We start from the raw sequence: 17,889 nt of genomic DNA, 5'->3' as shown, positions 1-17,889 counted from the left end.
TTCCATATAACACCCAGTGCTCTTCCCCACAAGAGCCCTCTTCTATGACCATTACCTCCCTTACCCTTCCCCCCTCCCTCTTCAGCCCTCCATTTGTTTTCAGTATTCAAGAGTCTCTCATGATTTTCCTCCCTCCCTCCCCTTAACTCTTCCCCCCCAACCACTTTCCCCTCCCCATGGTACCCCTTTAGGTTTCTCCTGTTAGACCTATGATTGAAAACATATGGTATCTGTCCTTCTCTGCCTGACTTATTTCACTTAGCATGACACCCTCAAGGTCCATCCACTTTCCTACAAATGGCCAGATTTCATTCTTTCTCATTGCCTTGTAGTACTCCTTTGTATATATATACACCACATCTTCTTGATCCATTCATCAGGTGATGGACATTTAGGCTCTTTCCATGATTTGGCTATTGTTCAAAGTGCTGCTATGAACAGTGCCCCTATGCATCAGCACTTCTGTATCCCTTGGGTAGATCGCTAGCAGTGCTATTGCTGGGTCATAGGGGGGTTCTTCCTGCACTGTTGGGAGTGTAAACTGGTACAGCCAGTCTGGAAAACAGTGTGGAGGTTCCTCAAAAAACTATTTTGCAGATTTCTTTACCTCAGTCCCGGGGTTGCATCATTTCACCCCTTCGAAGAATGAAGAAGTAGACACAAATGATCAGCAGGCAAAAGTTTATTAGAGTTTAAGATCAGAAAGAAAGAATAGTAGAAAAGCTGTCTACAGAGAGAGGGCATCAAAAGTGAATGCCCGTGACTACAGGCAAGGTCCTTGTTTTATAAGGTTCCAGTAGCCTTTCCGTTCCTTTCCCCTTTGTTCCTTCTCAGGCTCCACCCTCACTGGCTGGGTAGCTCTAGGGGCTGGATTATCCATTCCAGGTTGGCTCCATTCCATTGTGTGAGGGCTGGTCTATGGCCACATCATTCCTTGTGACTCCTATGGTTTATGGTCTACTACTTATTTTTAGTTAGGTCTTTTGTCAAATTCCTGAGGGAACCTAAGGGGAGCAGGTGGTGTCTGTTACATTCTTAAGAGGAACCTTCTGCCCGAGGGGGTTTGCTGTGGTCAGCCACTCCCAGCATTGCTCCAGAATATGTGTTTTTCCCCACCCAGGGAGCTCGGGTCCTATCCTTCCTCTCCAGCTTATTTTAGTCTATCTTTTCCTATCATAATTACATACGCAAAAATCATAGCATGGTGCCAGGGTGCCAGGCATATCATCAGCTCATAATAAAGATGTATTTTCTCTCTCACTGGATGAGTTTAAATCGTGGGTACAAGTCTTGATTCACATGCTCCAAACACAAACTGCAAGGACAGTTTTTCAGGATTGTTTTGGGGATTTGCCCAAATGTTGCTCAACCAAATTGCCAACGGGGGCAGTCTCTTTGACACAAGCTACCTTTCACGTTTCCTGTTCCCCTATGCTCCGCCGCCGCCCTGAGTCAGCAATTGCTTTTTGACAGAAGGCCCAGCAGGTGCCTTTCTGAGCTGTCATAATTACCTTCCGCTGAAAACACACTGTACTTCTCCCTGCCAGTTTGGAGGTGCAGGCGCCCTCCTGGGAAGATCTTAAAGACATTTGCAAACATGAATGGCATCTTTGCTTTGGCATGAGGTTGGTCTTGGCACTAACCAAACCCTCATCTTTCTGAATGTTCCAAAACAGTGGCCTGAGGCCAAAGGGACTTGCAAGTCAGTGGTGAGAACTGGATTTGCATGGTTTCAACCCTCCCGGTTCAATCACTCTTCTTTTCAGGAAAGGAAGGTCAGATGTGACCTACCCTTCAAATATGTCCTGTGGGGCGGGGGCTAGGGGGCTCTGCGTGTTCGCTGTCCTCTAATTTAGCACATGGAAGCGGAAGTAAGAATGGCTTTCTAGAATGCAAGGCGCTACCACAGAGTAGTACATGCACTGGTGTGGCACAAGAGGTCGTCAGGAGCCCAGTCCCCGCCGCCCCCAGCCTCCTCCCCACACACACCGGGCAGGCAGGCTGTTGGAATATGGCCTTTGATCATCCATAGAATCCATACATCTTTGTTCCTTTATCAAATTCTCATTGTTCTCTAATCTCATCTATAGCCAATTCTCTAATTCCTTTGTCAGCTTTCTTGATTTATTTTTATTTCAATAACTATGTCTTTTGTTTTGAGAATTTTTCTTTGATTCTATTTCAAACTGCGTTTCTCTATTTCCTAAGTGCCCCGTTTTCTGTGGTGCCCTGAGTGTGGGTTTGATCATTTGTTTTGTCTGCTTTTTCTCTCACACACAAAGGATTGCTTCCTCTTTGTTTTGTAAATTTTAACCCTGAACTCGAGGCCAGCAGGAATTGTCCTGCCTAAGCTCTAGGTGGTGGGCATATCTCATAGATTGTGACTAGGTCTTTGTGGAGGGCTTAAAGACTTTGTGGATGATGACTTGTTAAATTTGTTTCTGAGTTCCAGATTTCTACACCAGGCAGGCTGTGTACATTTGGAGCCAATGCACATGCACAGAGCAGGCTTGCGGGTCTAACGTCTCAGAGCGGACTTGTTCAGAGCAGTTGTCTGACTTCCTCCCTGCCCCCCTAGGTCCATCGATGGCTGCCATTGTCCCAGGACACAGGCTTCAGACAGTCCCCTCGCAGCTGCAGGCTTAATGCAGACATGTCAGGTCGAGTTTTCCCAGGTGGAGGACCTGAGTCTCATTCCTCTCTCCCACTGGCTTTGAAACCACGGCTGGCGCCACCCCGCAGCCGCCATTTGCTTCCCCAACACTGGGGTGCAGCTTTGCGGTTTTGTTTCGCCTCTTATACCTAAGGACTTCTAACTCTCTTATTCCCATTTTGTTTTGTCACTGTTGCTGTTCTGTTTTATGCAGCATCTCAATGTATTTGGAAAAGGAAAGGGGTTTCCATATCTGTTCAGGAAGAAAACATGTGCTTAGCATTGTATGTGCTTTATTTTAGCTCCATTCACCCTGTGGTCGCGTCCTCCTTATTGTCCTCACTTTACAGGTGTAGGAGTCAGGACTTAAAATTTTCAATTATTTTCCCAAAATCCAAAACATGATTCCCCAGAAGCTGTTAAAGCAGGTGTGACACCCAGCCCGTTCTCCGCAGGCTGGGCCTGCAGGCCTCCCTCCTGTGTCCTCCTTCACGGTCTCATAGCGGCTGCCCCCCCGGCACAGCGCCGCCTGCCGGCCACTAGCAGGCTGCAGGCCCTGCCCCACCCACGTTCAGGCCAGAGCTTTCCTGCCATCCCCCTGCTGCAAATGGGCTGCCTTCCTTGCCCCTGTGCTTTCCATCTTGCAGTAGCCCGTCAGGAACACACTGCCTCAGTCTCCCCCCTCTAGTGCATGTTGCAAATTCTGAGTGGGAGTGAAGGTAGGGAGCGGAGAATGGATGGGAGGGGTGGCCTCAGAATTTGGCAACACGCCTGCAGGAGGGAGGCAAAGAGTGACGGAGTCTAAAGCAATGCCCAGCGTTCCGGCTTGGACAGTAGATAGGATGAGCAGCATTTGCTGAGGCAGGGACACAGGAGGGGGCACAGAGGGAACTGGAGCAGGAGGATGTTGAGCTCAATGTTGGACACCCCGTGAGTCTGAAGTGCCTGTAGCACATCAGGTGAGCCCTTCAGGGACAATCTGATGCACAAATCCATCACTCAGGAGGTAGGCGTCTGCACCAGACCCAGATTTGGCAGTGAGTATGCAAAGCTGAGCCACTGGTTGTGTGTGAAACAGAGACACAAAAAGCTGAGTGTAGAAGCCCGAGTGGGGTACCTGTTACATCTAACTCTCAACATCTACTCCTTGAGATCAGAAACCATATCCTTTCTCTCCCTTTCAGCTGTAAAGGTGCCTAGGACAAACTGGCGCTCCTACCGGTCCAGGTTGCATAAGGAATATGAAAAGCTACTTGAAAAGGGAGAAGTGTTCCAAGGTTGGTTGTCGTTATGACTGCCATCCTCCTCCCCCTGTCCCAGACCCCCACACCTCCTGCTGCCTGGAGAATAAAAGCACCCCAGGTCCTTGAGCCTCACTTCCCAATCTATCCTTGTGGCCTCCTCTCCTACCCTGGCCTTTCCCAGACCAGCCCAACCCCTCCACACTAGGTGTCTGTGCTCCCCCCCTCCCGCCCCCTCCTCTACCTCCAGTGCAGATACCCTTTAAAGGGCCACAGCGCAAGTTCTAGGTAGGTGTTCTCAGGAAATCAGGTATGTCTGAGTGCAGCTATTCAACATGAGACACTTTTACCTCCCACCTATTATGTGCTAGGAGCTGCACACTTCAGAGGGTATTTGGACCAAGCAGTTAGCACCCTGATTCTCTCCTCCTCTTTTGTGGGAGGCTTCCGCAGCCCAGCTCACCCTGGAGCACCAGCCTACTCCCAACACAACCTCCTTTGGCATCATCTTTGCTACCTACCCTTCCTCAACACGTGTCCCTGGGTCTCTGGTCTCTGGTCTCTGCTTCACTTGACAGTGAAAGACCATTGTGGCCACCCATCCTGGGAACACCCTTGTAGGTTTTCACAGAGAAAGTGTCTCTGGCCCAGCCGAGGCCCTGGACACTGCTTCAGAGGATGACACCAGGCCTGCTTGGCGTCAACTGCATTCACCAGTGATTCATGAACGGTTAGGAATTAAAGTTCTTCTCTCCCCCCGGGAAAGGTCACTTTGCCTAATTTCCTTCTTTCATGGTTGAGCCATTGCACTGACACATTTATTTTTGCTGCCTCTGGGCTTGATCATTTTTCAATTACAGTTTGTCTCTCCAATTCTAGCAGAGGGCTAATGTGGCTCTCCTCCCGATCATAGATCCACATTAGTGAAACCCTAACTAGGCATCTCCTTTAACTGCCTTCGTAGATTACTTGGTGCAAGAAGTCTGCAGGCATTAGCCTAGTCTGAGCTCAAAGCCTGTTAAGAGGTCCGATCAGGAGCTAACTGGCCTGCGAGTCTTAGCTCAGGGAGCTCCCCAGGAGGCCCTCCCTTTTGACCTTGGAGAATATAAACCTTGCCATCTTTTGTGAACCATCTTAAAATGAGATAAAATGCATCTCCTTTCAAATTGCCAGGATTATATATCTTATTAACACTCAATGTGGTAAGGATACAATGCATGAGCACCCTTACCAACTGTGCTCAGGAGAACAAATAGGAACAAACTTTTGCAGGGGAAATAAATGACAATGTGTGTCAGGAGCCTTCAAAATACCTCCAACCTTTGACTCGGTAATTGCACCTCCATGAATCTGTCCCAAGGATGTAATCAGAAATGCAGACAAATCATTATTCATAAATAAATACAGCATTAGTTACAGCATGTTTTATCATTGCTAGTACATAATTAATACCTAATACTAAGGGGATATTTAAATAGCGTTAATATATGCATACCATATAGCCATCTAAACTGAAGTTGGTAAAGGCATTTTACTGGTCACATTAAGCGAAGCCAGCAAACTCAAATTGTACAGTAAGATCCAAATTGACCTTCCCCCACTGTTGTTTCACAGGACGCTTACAGGAATGCTATAAATAGAAAAGTTCATTTTCCAACAAGGTTGAAAAGTTATTATAGGCATATACTTTGAGGCTGCTGGGGGCCTTGGCTATGCATATGAAATGGGAAATCCAAAAAAAAAAAAAAAAACAGGACTCCATGTACATGGTCATTGTTTTTCTGCAGGGCATCATAGGGGCTGCTGTTCATGAAGCACACTTCAGAACTCAGAACACTTGAGGGGACACCTAGGAAAAGACTGCTATATCAAGAGGGGTCACTGCTGCTGTTAGTTGTGGAATTATTTTATTTGTTTCTTGGAACTCTTTGTATTGTCCTACAAAAATGTTGTAAGTATCGTGAAAGGAAGCGGGCCAGAGTGTCCTTCCCCTCCCAGCGTCAGCAGCATGGAGGGCCGTAGAACCAGTCAGCACATGGGTCCTGCACAGCAGTCATGGTGGCCAAGGGGGTGGTGTGGCAGCCAGCACAGGCCAGCCCCCCAGCGCTGCCTGGTTGACTCTCATTTTCTGTCTACATTTTCAAGGGCATGGGGTGCGGTCAGGGTCACAGCACTGCCACCTGCTCCCACCCCACCCTGGGACTGTCTAGAGATTCTCCCATGCCTCAGACAACATCCCCAGGATGTGAGGCATATCCCAGGCCCTGAAATATGCCACCTGCCCGCTCTTGCTTGCAGACTTCAAGTCCAAGGTGCACTGGATGGGCCTGCTTGGATTAGATGCCTCCTCCCTAGTTCCCCACTCTTCCACCACCCTAGACTCTGTCTCCAGGTCTTCCTTTGTACCACTCCAGACCACTGGGTCAGCCCTACCCTAGTCACAGGCCCCAGCCCAAGAGCCTGCCCCAGCCCAGGATCTGGCCTCAGGCATGGAGCAGGACGGATGTAAACTTGGCTAGGACCTCAGTAATAGATCCTGAGCTGTACTTGCAGTGGGGTATAATAGGATTTTGAAAATACTTGCTCCAACACCTCCTGATTACCTTCCAGGGGCCCCTAAAATATTCATCAGGCTTTATCAGGCTAATGGGCTTCAAAAGGAGCAATTTTCTGAGACATGAGACAGGACAATATAAAAAGAACATTAAGGAAAAGATTCCTATTCCAAAATGAAAGGGAAAAGATCATTTAGCATCCCTGTTGGTGTTATCTATTCATGAGAAACAGCACATTTAATCCAGAATGGGATGTAGGGAGGGCTTTGATGCCCTCACCTTGGGGTTACCTTCATGAAGAACTCATCTGTCTCTGCTGCTACAGATGGCAGGGGCAATGGAGACAAGAGGATACAGATGAGAGACACTTCAGAGGTGGACTCCACAGGGCGCAGAGTGATTTGAGGGAGAGGGGGTGTGGAGGAGATGTTTGAACGTGACTCCCAAGGCACTGGCTTAGGAGATCGGAGACAAAGGGCACCATTCTCCAGCCTGGCCACCTTCTGATCTCCCTCCCCAAGGCCTACCACTCTTGGTTTCTATTTTGGATCATGCTGTGAAGGTTCAGCTCCTTGAAGTCAGGAATTATGGCTCCATCCTAGTCCCCAGAGTCTTTACTCGTCCATTAAAGTTAAGTTTTGGTGACTAGCCGTAAGATCAGAAATATTGGGCATCAAAGTTGGGAGAGGCCTTAAGTATAAGAGTGCTCTGCACTGATCTAGGCCAGGAGGACCGTCTGTGGCCCTTCCCTTCCTCCCCAGGAACTCCAAGGTAGGATGCAGGTGAGTCCTCTTGGGAAGACTGTGTTTCTCAGAATGTATTTTGCTTGAATTGAAAGGGCCATGAGGTTCCAAGAGCTCCTTGGGCAAGTCTTACAGTAGAGACAAAAGAATTGGGCATTTCCAACCTTCATCCTCATCCCCTGTGCTTCATCTCCTCTCTTGCCCCTTTTGAACCCCTAATTCCCTCCCATTTTCTTCTTTCTCTTTCCCTTCTTCCTCCCCTTCTCTATCTCCACCTTCATTTCTACTTTCAATGTAGTATCTTTCTTTTTAGAGCTGCATCTATGCCCAAGCTTAGGAAAACAATTTCAATTTAACTTTTTTCTCTATTAAAGAACTAAGAAACATTTTACACAATGCCCATTTAAGCTGTCAGCTCCACCTGTCCACCAGGAATTTGCCAGCCTTAGGTGACCAAGATGCTCCGCCCAAGCTCAAATACTTGCCTGAGGTTTGGATTCTCTGGTGCTCCTCCACCCCGTGGTCTGCCCTGTCATGTTGGACATGAGCTTCTTGAACCTCACTTATAGCAACCACGATATTCATTTGGTTCTTTGCAATAAAAACTGTTCATACAAAATGTCTTCTCTTCCTTTCATAATTTGTTTCATTGCATATTCAATTTTAAGTGTTGCTTTTCTTTCCTTTCATTAGATATGTGACAAAGAATGGCATTACTATGTCATCAATGTGGAGTTTCCTGTGGTTACTTTGTACATGGATGGAGCAACGTATGAACCCTATCTGGTGACCAACGACTGGCCCATTCATCCATCTCACATAGCGATGCAACTTACAGTTGGCGCTTGTTGGCAAGGTAACCGTACAGCAAGCCTTTCTCCTTGGCCCATCTGTGTACAGTCCGTGAAAGGTACTGATAGAGAAAAGGGGGAAACAAGCGATATGAGAATTAGCTTTGAAAATTTACTACCCCTTAATAATAAAACAGGACTTATAAAAATAAGGATTAATCCAGACACTACACTTGTGCCATAATAAAGCATTTGGTTGGAGACCAGATTCTGATTTTAGATCAACATGAGCAGTTTCATGGTTACCTCTGAATAGGCTAATGCCTTGTATTGTTCTGCAACTTTATCTGGGTTCAAACTGGGACTGTATAGAGAAAAGGATGAATGTAGAATCCCATGTCCAAATTGTCCTTTGCCTCTGTTGAACACTAATCAGGAACCAAGGACCTCCTTTTATCCCCACACAAGTTGTCCAAGCCCCCAACCCCCTGCTCTGGGAGCTCACACATGTAGGGCTGTGAGGGGTGGATTGTCTATAGGCGGGAAACCATGGATGGCCACTCTCAAGTTCAGCTCATCACCAAGCCCCTTCGCTGCTCATTGAGGACAGAGGTTCCCTGTTGTTTTCCCACTCGAGGGTCTCTGCTCCCTCCTCAGTGCTGCTGCCACCTCTCCTGCATTCCCCAAATTGAAAGGCTAATCTCCTCTTTGGAAGCAGGAAAACCTGCTCTCTGACCATACATTTAAGCTTCTGTCCTTCACTCATATCTGTTGGAATTTTTGTTTTTGCTCCCTTAAAAGCTAGAGTGCTATAAAGTATCAATGAAAGAATAGAGGAAAAGAAAAATCCTACCCAAATAAGCAGATTAGTACTTTGAGATGGCCCAACCTCAGGTTGATGGATTCTTCAAAGGCTACTAATATTTGTGACTTTGACCATTCGCCATGGGGGGCTGAGGGAGAGATAGACTGTGGTAAAGAACATGCCTTCAGAGAACCAGCTGACCAGGGAGTGAGCTAGGGGAGACATAGGGCCCTCTGGTTTGAAACAAAGAGTGAGTTCTGGGCCACAGAAAGATGCACACATAGCTCAGCCCTGGGAACACTAGGTCTATACAACCCAGGAAGGAAATAAAGCACAAATGAGGCAAAGGAGGAGAAGATAGGTGGGTGGATGAATGGATGGATGGTTGGATAGATAATAATAACAATAATAATAATAAATAGAGATAATCATGACTTGAGCTGAAGTCACTTAACCAACTAAGCCATCTATGCACCCCAGGAAGAGAATATATTTTTAAGCTGAGGTCACCAATTTAACATCTGATATATGTCACATGATACTAAAAAGTTCACTGAACATTTCATTAGAGCTTGGTAAGAGCTTCATCAGAGGTGCAGAATTCCTGAGGAATTCAGAAAAGGGAGACTGGGTCATCTGGCAAGAGTCCATGAGACTAATGAGTACAACATGCCTCTGATTCAGAGATGGCACAGGAATGACTAGTCACTGAACAAAAGTATGCCAGATAGATGGCCGTCATATGGCTCAGTGCCCCAGCTGGACACCACAGCCAGCCTGGGGATATTTTGGAACATAGCCTGGATGTTACCCATAAGTTATAGGGGCCTTAGTGATGTCCTCACTATGAACTTCACCATGACTCTTCCCCTGGAGGCCCTCAGAGATTACATTGGGCTCCCTGTCACCCCAGCCTGCAAGGGAAACCTGCCCCCACCTCTTCAAGGGCACTTGTAACCACTGCTGCCCAACTGCATGCCCACTCGGTGGGGAAGCAGTCATGCCAAAAGTGACTTTGTAAAGAACTAGGATGACCTCTTTGAATCAGTTACAATAGGCTAAGTTGTGCTGCAGTGACAATCAAGTCCCAATTCTCAGGCACTTAAAATAATTATCCCTTTATACTTGCTGTAGATGAATGGGAGGGGGGCTCTCCTCTGCTTTTTCCTCAGTCTGAGACCCAAGCAAATAGAGCAGCCACGTAGCTTCATACTTAGAAAGAGGAAAAAGAAAGCATGACAAATGGTGCATGAGCCCTTAAAGCTTTTACCTACAAGTGACACCAATCATTTTTATCACATTATTTGACCAAAGCAATTCATGTGTCCCCACCTAACCCCCCAAATTACAGGGAAGTAAATCAATAATGTGTCTAGAAGAAAAACTGAAAATATTTTATGAACAACACTGATGAACACCATATTCTGTCCACTTAGTCTACAGATATTTGTCCTTCCCACATAAAGAATACAACCACCCTTCCCTAATGAGACAACCCAAAACTTCCACCTGTTACTGGCTCCCAGCTCAATGTCTAGATTCTATGACTGATTCCTGGTGATCTCTCTCTTCATCAGGCTGAGATGCATAGAAGGCTCTAGCTCACGACTGGATGTGCCTCCGCTTGATCTGGAGACTTCTACACTAATAGGGAGAACCACCATCCCCTACACACACAGACATGTGTACATACACATAAACACACACACACTGCAACAATGGAATCAGGCATAATAACCAAAATAATATTTCCATCAAATAAGAGGAAGAATTAGAGAAACACAGCCTTCTGTTCACTAGCAGTTCTGAAATCCCTCTGAGCAGATGTTTTAAGTGCCCTACCATAGGATGAAGAGTGTTCTTTGTGGTTCCTGACTCCGTTTTCTGGGAGATGTTTTCTTCTCAATATCTACCGAGGCCACATCCAAAGCTGGCATTGTCATTCCCTAAGTAACAGCACTAATATTTCACCTGATGTCAATTGATTTAAAAGCTATTTCCCAAAAATGCTTTTCAAACATTAAACCAAAGTATATGTTTATTTTAAAGAAATGTGGGAGAAAGTGCCTACTATGGTGTTTGCCACCAAGTATTTCCGCCCTCTTCCCAGACAGGGATGCTAGGACTATCTTTGTTTGAGTGAGGTGTGGTCATGTGACTTGACTTGGCCAGTTAAACATGAACGGAAGTGCCTTAGGTCATTTCCTGGATGAAACTTTAAGAGCCAGTGTTGCAAGAAGGTCCTTTACAAACCTGGGTGTTTACAGTCCTGTGAGAAAGTGCTATTGGTCCCAACTCATAAATAAACAAACGGAGGCTCTGAGAGGTGAAGTAGCTGACCCTAGGTTACCCAGCCAAACCTGCCTGACCCCAGGTCTTCAAAGCCTGTTTTCTCACTGTGGCTTACTCCTCCATTGCTAGTTGATCCTTTTGTTGATATAATTATGTGTTTGGGAAAATACAGGAGGTGATATGTATTGATAAAAACTCTGTAAACCTTTTACTTTTGGACACATCTGACAACTCGAATCAAAAAGCCACAGCAACCTTACTTTCCAGTTGCTAATCCCTTGCTATATACTCCCGCAAGTAACCCTGCACAGAACAAGGGAAAAGAGTGTAGGCTTGGGAGTCAGAAAATTTTGAGTGTGAGTCAAATCCCAACCCTGCCACTTACTAGCTGTGCAGACCCAGCAGAAATTATGACTTCCCTAAGCACCTCTTCTCTGTAAAACTAGGCTAACACCTACCTTGTCATTCTAAGGATTAGATGATAGGAACACAGAGCATGCTTGACATGTTTCCGTTGAATAAATGTATAAATTTGACAACATTGGGTCCCCTCCTCCATTCCTTCTCGTCCCTGCCCATAAGCCCAGCGTGGCAGATGATCTACAAGACCTTTGGTCTGCTCTGGCCTCTGTGATTCCAGCCTCCCCATGGCTCCTAGCACACACTGACTTTATTCCCTTTCCCCAGGATGAACCCTCACACACAGACCCTGCTCTCCCAGGTCCATCTACAGGTTCAGAAAGACCAGTGGGGCTGGATACTAGCCAGTCAGAGGACAAGTATTAGAACATGGCCCTTGTGGTATAGGCAGGAACCTGACCATGCAGTCTTTTGGGCCATGGATATTATAGTATCTTCCCTGAGAGGAAAGACAATCCATTGGTAAATTTTCAGGATAAGAGAAAATCCCTAAAAATTTTTCAACTTAGGCTTTATAGGATAGATAAAAGTTCACTAGGGAGACAAGGAAGGCAAAACTCTATACCGAGCAGGGAAGTGAGGGTGCCGTGTCACTGGAAGGCACACGGACCAGAATGAGTACAGAAGAGACTGGGAAGAGGAGTTGGACACCATACTGCCTTGATAAGGAGACTGGATTCTCCTGAACATGTGCATCCTCCTTGGAGCCACGTTTTGTCTTAGAAGAACGCATCAAAAGACCTTTCCATGGGACGTGGTGCTGTGAAATCGACAGCCTATGACGCAGCCCTTATTTTGGCTCGTTTCTGCACTTTGTGAAGTCCACTTACATACATATTATAAGCCTACTGGGCAAGCCTCTAATTGCCTCTGGGCCTACAATTGTGGGGAGCTTTTTAGGTGCCTCTGAGGTTGGCAAGGAAACTAGTTCCCATTTGTGAAATTTCCAATTGGGGCTTAACAACGGGAATAGAAAATAATTTGATAGCAGCTGCTTGTTGGAGGCTCCCGGGAACTGGCTCCAGCACTGTTGTTGGGTAGTGCTTGGCAGCCCCAATTAGCCTACTGTGTCCTGTTAGTGAATTTGAAAGCCAAAGTAATCAGTGGAACTTCATTTTCATTGGTATTTTTCCAGTAATTAAAAAAGGAGAGAGACTTCATTTACACTTAAGAAATATTGTCAGTGCAGCCTCGAGCACATAGCCTATCCTAATTGTAGAGAAAAGCTTTTACAGTGAGGATGGACCTTGCATCACAAGAATCTTCTTCCCCTGTGTGGCTCATGCACACCATCTTGCCTTCACCTCTGCGGTCAGAGGTACAGTGTTCTCAGGATGCAATCAGACTCTCTCAGGGCTGAGCTCAGTCTGTGCCAATGCAGAAACTGCTGCCTTAAGGCAAATTTCCAGGTTCCTTGTGTCTCTTTGGGTCGCCCATTGGGAGAAGATCATTTAAAAGACTAATTAATTTGCCCTTTTCCTTAGGTTTCCTACTCATCCATATCTAACAAAAATTCCAGTTCTACTGGTATATAGTAGGAGTTGCATACTCACACCTGCTCCAGCCCTGGACCTCTACACTGGGCCCAACCACGCAGGGACTAGAACCCAGCTGTCCCTGGGAGCGAGTCAAGAAGGCTGCTGATTATATCAGACCAGGGCCTTCGGGAGCCCCTGGGGGTTCAGGGAGATGCCGCAGCAGGTGAAAGTCCAGATCACCTCTCTCTCAACACCACAACCGAAGCAGCTCTGTGTCACCTATCTTCTAAGGCATCTGGGCAAGATTCTTTCAGCCAAGTAGTTAACCACATTTCAGAAGCACAATTCTAGGCACACCCTCAAGAGGCCACCACATGCTCCCTCCCCAGTCCTCATCTACTCTTGGTGGATCTCATCACAGCCTTCCCTACTTGTCTCTCATCCCAGCAACAACCTCATCCCTACCTCTGCTGGGGACTCTCCTCCAGTGCTCTGGACCTTGGCCTTCCTAGAGTGTCCAGCTTTGCCTTCTCCTGATTGTGACACTATCTTGGTCTCAGATGACGAGAGCTTTCTACCCTAGCTCCCGATCTTGCTGAGCCCTACCCACTACTTAAATAAAGCCACAGAAGATACAAAAAGGGATGGTTCTAAAAATTGGAACTTCTTGTTAAAGGACAGATACAGAACTCCCATTGTGGCTTTTGAGAGGAGTCGAGACAAAGAACAGGAATGGTCAGAAGTGGGATAAAAAGGCAGAAATAAGTCTGAGAGTGGCAATAATCTATAGCATGTGATCTTCACACAAGGGAGATGGGGCCACACACGGTCCTGAGATCGGATACACGTTTCCGGGTCATCTTGTCATCCGACACTAAAATTAGTGCAGGGACTTGGAGTACATGCCTTCACTTAATAAGATTGGTCTAATTTAGTACAAATTCTCTTAATAAAGTCTGTGTTGAAATTACTTTGCATCCCTAGGGCCTCTGCTGCTGGAATAAAGAGGCACGTACTAACATAGTCTGCCTTACATTCCTGTGGGCATTTCCCAAGGAGGGCTTCACGAAGCTCCAGTTCTGTAGGCTCCCCTTCCGCAAGGAGGCCATGGGTAGGTTTGGGAAACTGTATACATTATCCCCATACCACCATGTTGGAGAGTCACAGTGCTTGTTAGTATATTAAAAGCTCTCAAAAGCCCACCAATGAAACAGTCTGTTTGGTATTACTTAATCCATGTTTCTCAATCTTATTTTGATTATGGAACTCACTCTTTGTGAAATAGCATTCCTGGAGCACTCTTTGGGAAACATCTCTTTGGAGTCACTACTGCAGGTCTCCACCCCCTACCAGGCCATGAGTTTACGGAAGGCAAGGCCTGTCTGCTCCCACAGACGGTCCCCTCCTCACCCCTCTCCCTACATTAGTAGGTCAGTAGAGAAGGCCCATAGCTAATTTTTGTTGAATTACTTCTCATTTGTTTTTTAAAGTTTATTTATTTATTTTGAGAGAGAGAGAATGCGAACAGGAAAGGGGCAGAGAGAAAGGGAGAGATGGAGAATCCTAAGCAGGCTCTGCATTGTCAGCAGAGCCCGCATGAGGCTTGAACTCATGATCTGTGAGATCATGACCTGAGCCAAAATCAAGAGTCAGACGCCTACCCGACTGAGCCACCCAGGCACCCCACATCCCATTTTTGAAGCTGTTTTGACAAAGGTACATGGTTCATGGTCTGATACACAGGGATGATTAACGAGGTGTCCTTTAGCACTATCTGTATCAAAAAATCAAGAAAAGATTGTTCTAGGCACTGGAGTTAATTTGACGCAAGAGCATTTTAATTTAAAGAAGACATAGATGAAATCAGCTTTAAAATTCATGTCTGGAAACACAGTATAACTGTGTTATATTTCTAACTTTGTATCTTATTCCAAAAATTGTATTTTTTAAACTTTATTTTGGAGAGAGAGAGAGAGACCAAGAGACCACGAGCAGCAGAGGGGCAGAGAGACAGAGAGACACAGAATCTGAAACAGGCTCTAGGCTCTGAGCTGTCAGCACAGAGCCCAATGCAGGGCTCAAATTCTTGAACCGTGAGATCATGACTGATGTGTAAGATCATAAGTCAGACACTTAACCAACCGAACCACACAGGCGCCCCTTTCCAAAGATTATATTAATAAGAAAATTTGACAAGGGCCTTGGAGCAAAAACAATATTGTTTTAGTTTGTCTAAGAAATACACCAGAGGGAAGGAAAGAAAGGCCACTGAAGAGAAAGAAAAAACTCATGTGACGTAATCTGATCTCGGAGTTCCTTGGTTATGCGGTCCCTCTACCACTGGGTGTCTGCACTGTGCCACACTGAATGCATGTCTTCCCCTGTGCAGCCCTATTGTCTGGGTGAGAATGTGATCCCCACTCTGCAGACAAATGAAAAAACAGAAGAGAAGCACCTCACTGAGGGTCACACAAAGCCTGAATTTGCTGGGGTCTCTGCCGACAGAACCCTCACCCTTAACTGCATTGCTACACCACCTCTGTTTCTAGGGACATGTAAAAAGCCAGATGGAGTTCCATACCCAAGTACAGAAGACCAGAGGATTCTAGAACCTGGAGCAAATCACTTGCACAAATTCCCAGGGCTTTTCCCCCATAAATTGGATGATGTCAAGCTGAGACCTAATGATAGGCCCCTGAAGGCATCATGGTTCACTGTAGGGAAGGTTGATTTTGGAGCCATAAGAAGAAAATTCCAGACCCTCACTGCTGCTCTGGGTCTCTAAAAATTGTCCTGCCTTCGTATTCCTTAGTTCTTCATCTGGAGAATGAAGGGGAAATCCAGGATAATATCGAGAATATCCACTCCATGAGTTTAGGTCCCCAGCCCACCAGAGGTGACTTTTGGGCTTGCCTATAGTCCTATGTGTTACTTGCTTAGAATATTGCATATACTAAACGTCTGCTGGAGAGGCTGGAGAGATGGGTACAGAGACACAAAAAAGGGTTGAGAAAGCCTGCTGAAAATGGCCATGGCCAGCCATGACCACAGACCGTCCATCTCCACGAGTCACCCGCAGTCCCCTGGGGTGCATGGACACTTGGGAAGCTACAGCTTATGGGGGTCTATTGCACACTTCACTTAGTCTTTGCGTGCTGTGGGTGTCTCCATCGTGGAAATGAGGAAATGAGGGAAAGCAAAGATTTCAAACGGTCTCGCCATTTGCATTGCTCAAAACTGATACCCAGCCATCCATGAAATTGTGTTCATTGAGGGGCATCCCCATCAACACGCCAGCACAGAGCAGCATTTGACTCAAGCCAGAGGGAATGTCTCCGCCACTCCACTCCGTGCGTTTCTCAGACTAAGCGGCTGTGGGAATGACAGCGGGAAAGGAGGCACCGGCAGCATCCGCACACACTTCACAAAGGGACGAGACAGCACGTTTGCACAACACGCCTCTTCTACTTCTACTTAGAGGGAAACGGAGGTCACCGATTGAAAAGCTGGTGAGGTGGTGGGCCCCACCTCTCAGCTGGAAGAAAGCTGAGAGGAAATTCATTCCCAGTGCAAACTCTGACTCAGAACAATACAAGCTACGTTGAATCATGTTTGCCAAATACTCCTATTTCTCAAGATAACGCATTTCCCAGGAAACCTGACACAAATCACTGGGAGTTGTTGCTGAAGCCCTTCAGGGTCCATAGAACCCAGTTTAGTCGGCCAGTACCCCCGGCGCTGTGTCGATCCCAGCCCGCCCCCATCCTTAGGAAGCAGCCCCATTACTACATCCTCCAAGGAGTCCTCTTTGAACCCTCCCAGCCACATCTATTGTTCGGCGTGCAGGTCAAAGACTTGTGAGCAGGCAAGACCTGAGTTTGAATCTAGGCTCCACTGATTCCTGGCGGTGTGGCCTGGGGCAAGTTATCTGAATGTGCCACATCCTCTGTAAAAGGGGTTGCAAGTTTAGCAGGTAAGAATCAGAATTCACAAAGAAAAATTATATTTTTCTACATCGATTTTCGTTTCATTTCAAACCCCTGTTTCTTCTGAGTGGGGGAGATTTAACCATGGCAAATTAGACATGTTTCCATTTCCTTGGTGCCAGCTGATTTGGGGGGTATTTGAGTGGGGCTAAGGTGTTGAGGGGGCCCCAGGCAGGTGTCTGCTGAAATGGTGCCCGCCTCTTTGGTCCTGCCACTGACGGACTTTCGGGCCTAGCAGCTCTCTCAGCATTCCCAACATCTTCACTGCCTCTCATGCTCTCTCTGTAAGGCCATCTGTGGTCCATCTGCCTGTCTGTCCGGATGCGACCTGCGGCATTCGCTCCGGCATCGTGCTCCCCGCTGTGGCTCAGCCCAGGGGTGGGCTTAGGGGCCTCACTCGGCGCCCCGTGCCTTAATCCCCTCTGCCGCCTCCCGTCAGCCTCCCTCCCCAGTCTCGGGCAACGTTTTCTCATCTGCGGAGAAGCCAGGTTTTCTTCCTCTGTTTTACTCCAAATGTTGATCTATGCCCGGATCTTCTCCACCCTGCTAAGGGCTTAGGCTGCTGGAAACAAAACTGAGGAAGAAACTCAGCTTTAAGCCCCATCTGCTCTTCTCCTTGTCACAACCCTCCCTGTGACAATGAGCACAAACCAGATATGTGTCTAAGTAGAGGGTTAGGTGGGAGAAATACTCAGGAAAAAATCAAAAGGATAGAGGCTAGGGTCTCAAATGTACTCTACTGCCATTTAAGTATTAAATAAAATAGCACATGAAAGAACTTGCCATGTTTGGGCCTAATAAACAATGGCTATTTTTCTTTCCCCTCTGCTCTACTGGACACATCATCTATACCATTTGTTTGGAAATTAATCATGCACTGCCTTAGAACATCTATTGTACTAGCAATTTACTCTTAGATTTTTAT

At 46.7% G+C, this 17,889-nt stretch overlaps 1 protein-coding gene and 1 long non-coding RNA gene across 2 annotated transcripts in view; one reads left to right on the top strand and one right to left on the bottom strand.

Moving 5' to 3' along the window:
* Positions 1 to 17,889, top strand: part of CLSTN2 (calsyntenin 2) — a 589,043-nt gene that overhangs the window by 541,083 nt on the left and 30,071 nt on the right. The window contains exon 9 of the mRNA XM_029940160.1: positions 7,886 to 8,048. Within this exon, the coding sequence (XP_029796020.1) occupies positions 7,886 to 8,048 (163 nt within the window). The remainder of the gene's footprint in view (positions 1 to 7,885; positions 8,049 to 17,889) is intronic.
* LOC115292215 overlaps positions 5,224 to 17,889 on the bottom strand; it is a 38,410-nt gene continuing 25,744 nt past the window's right edge. The window contains exons 2-3 of the long non-coding RNA XR_003908866.1: positions 8,029 to 8,105; positions 5,224 to 5,244 (exon numbers count right to left, since the gene is read on the bottom strand). This is a non-coding gene — a long non-coding RNA (uncharacterized LOC115292215). The remainder of the gene's footprint in view (positions 5,245 to 8,028; positions 8,106 to 17,889) is intronic.

This window comes from Suricata suricatta, chromosome 5 (genome assembly GCF_006229205.1).
Source record: "Suricata suricatta isolate VVHF042 chromosome 5, meerkat_22Aug2017_6uvM2_HiC, whole genome shotgun sequence".
NCBI classification, from domain to species: domain Eukaryota; kingdom Metazoa; phylum Chordata; class Mammalia; order Carnivora; family Herpestidae; genus Suricata; species Suricata suricatta.
This window is presented reverse-complemented; position numbering and strand designations above follow the sequence as displayed.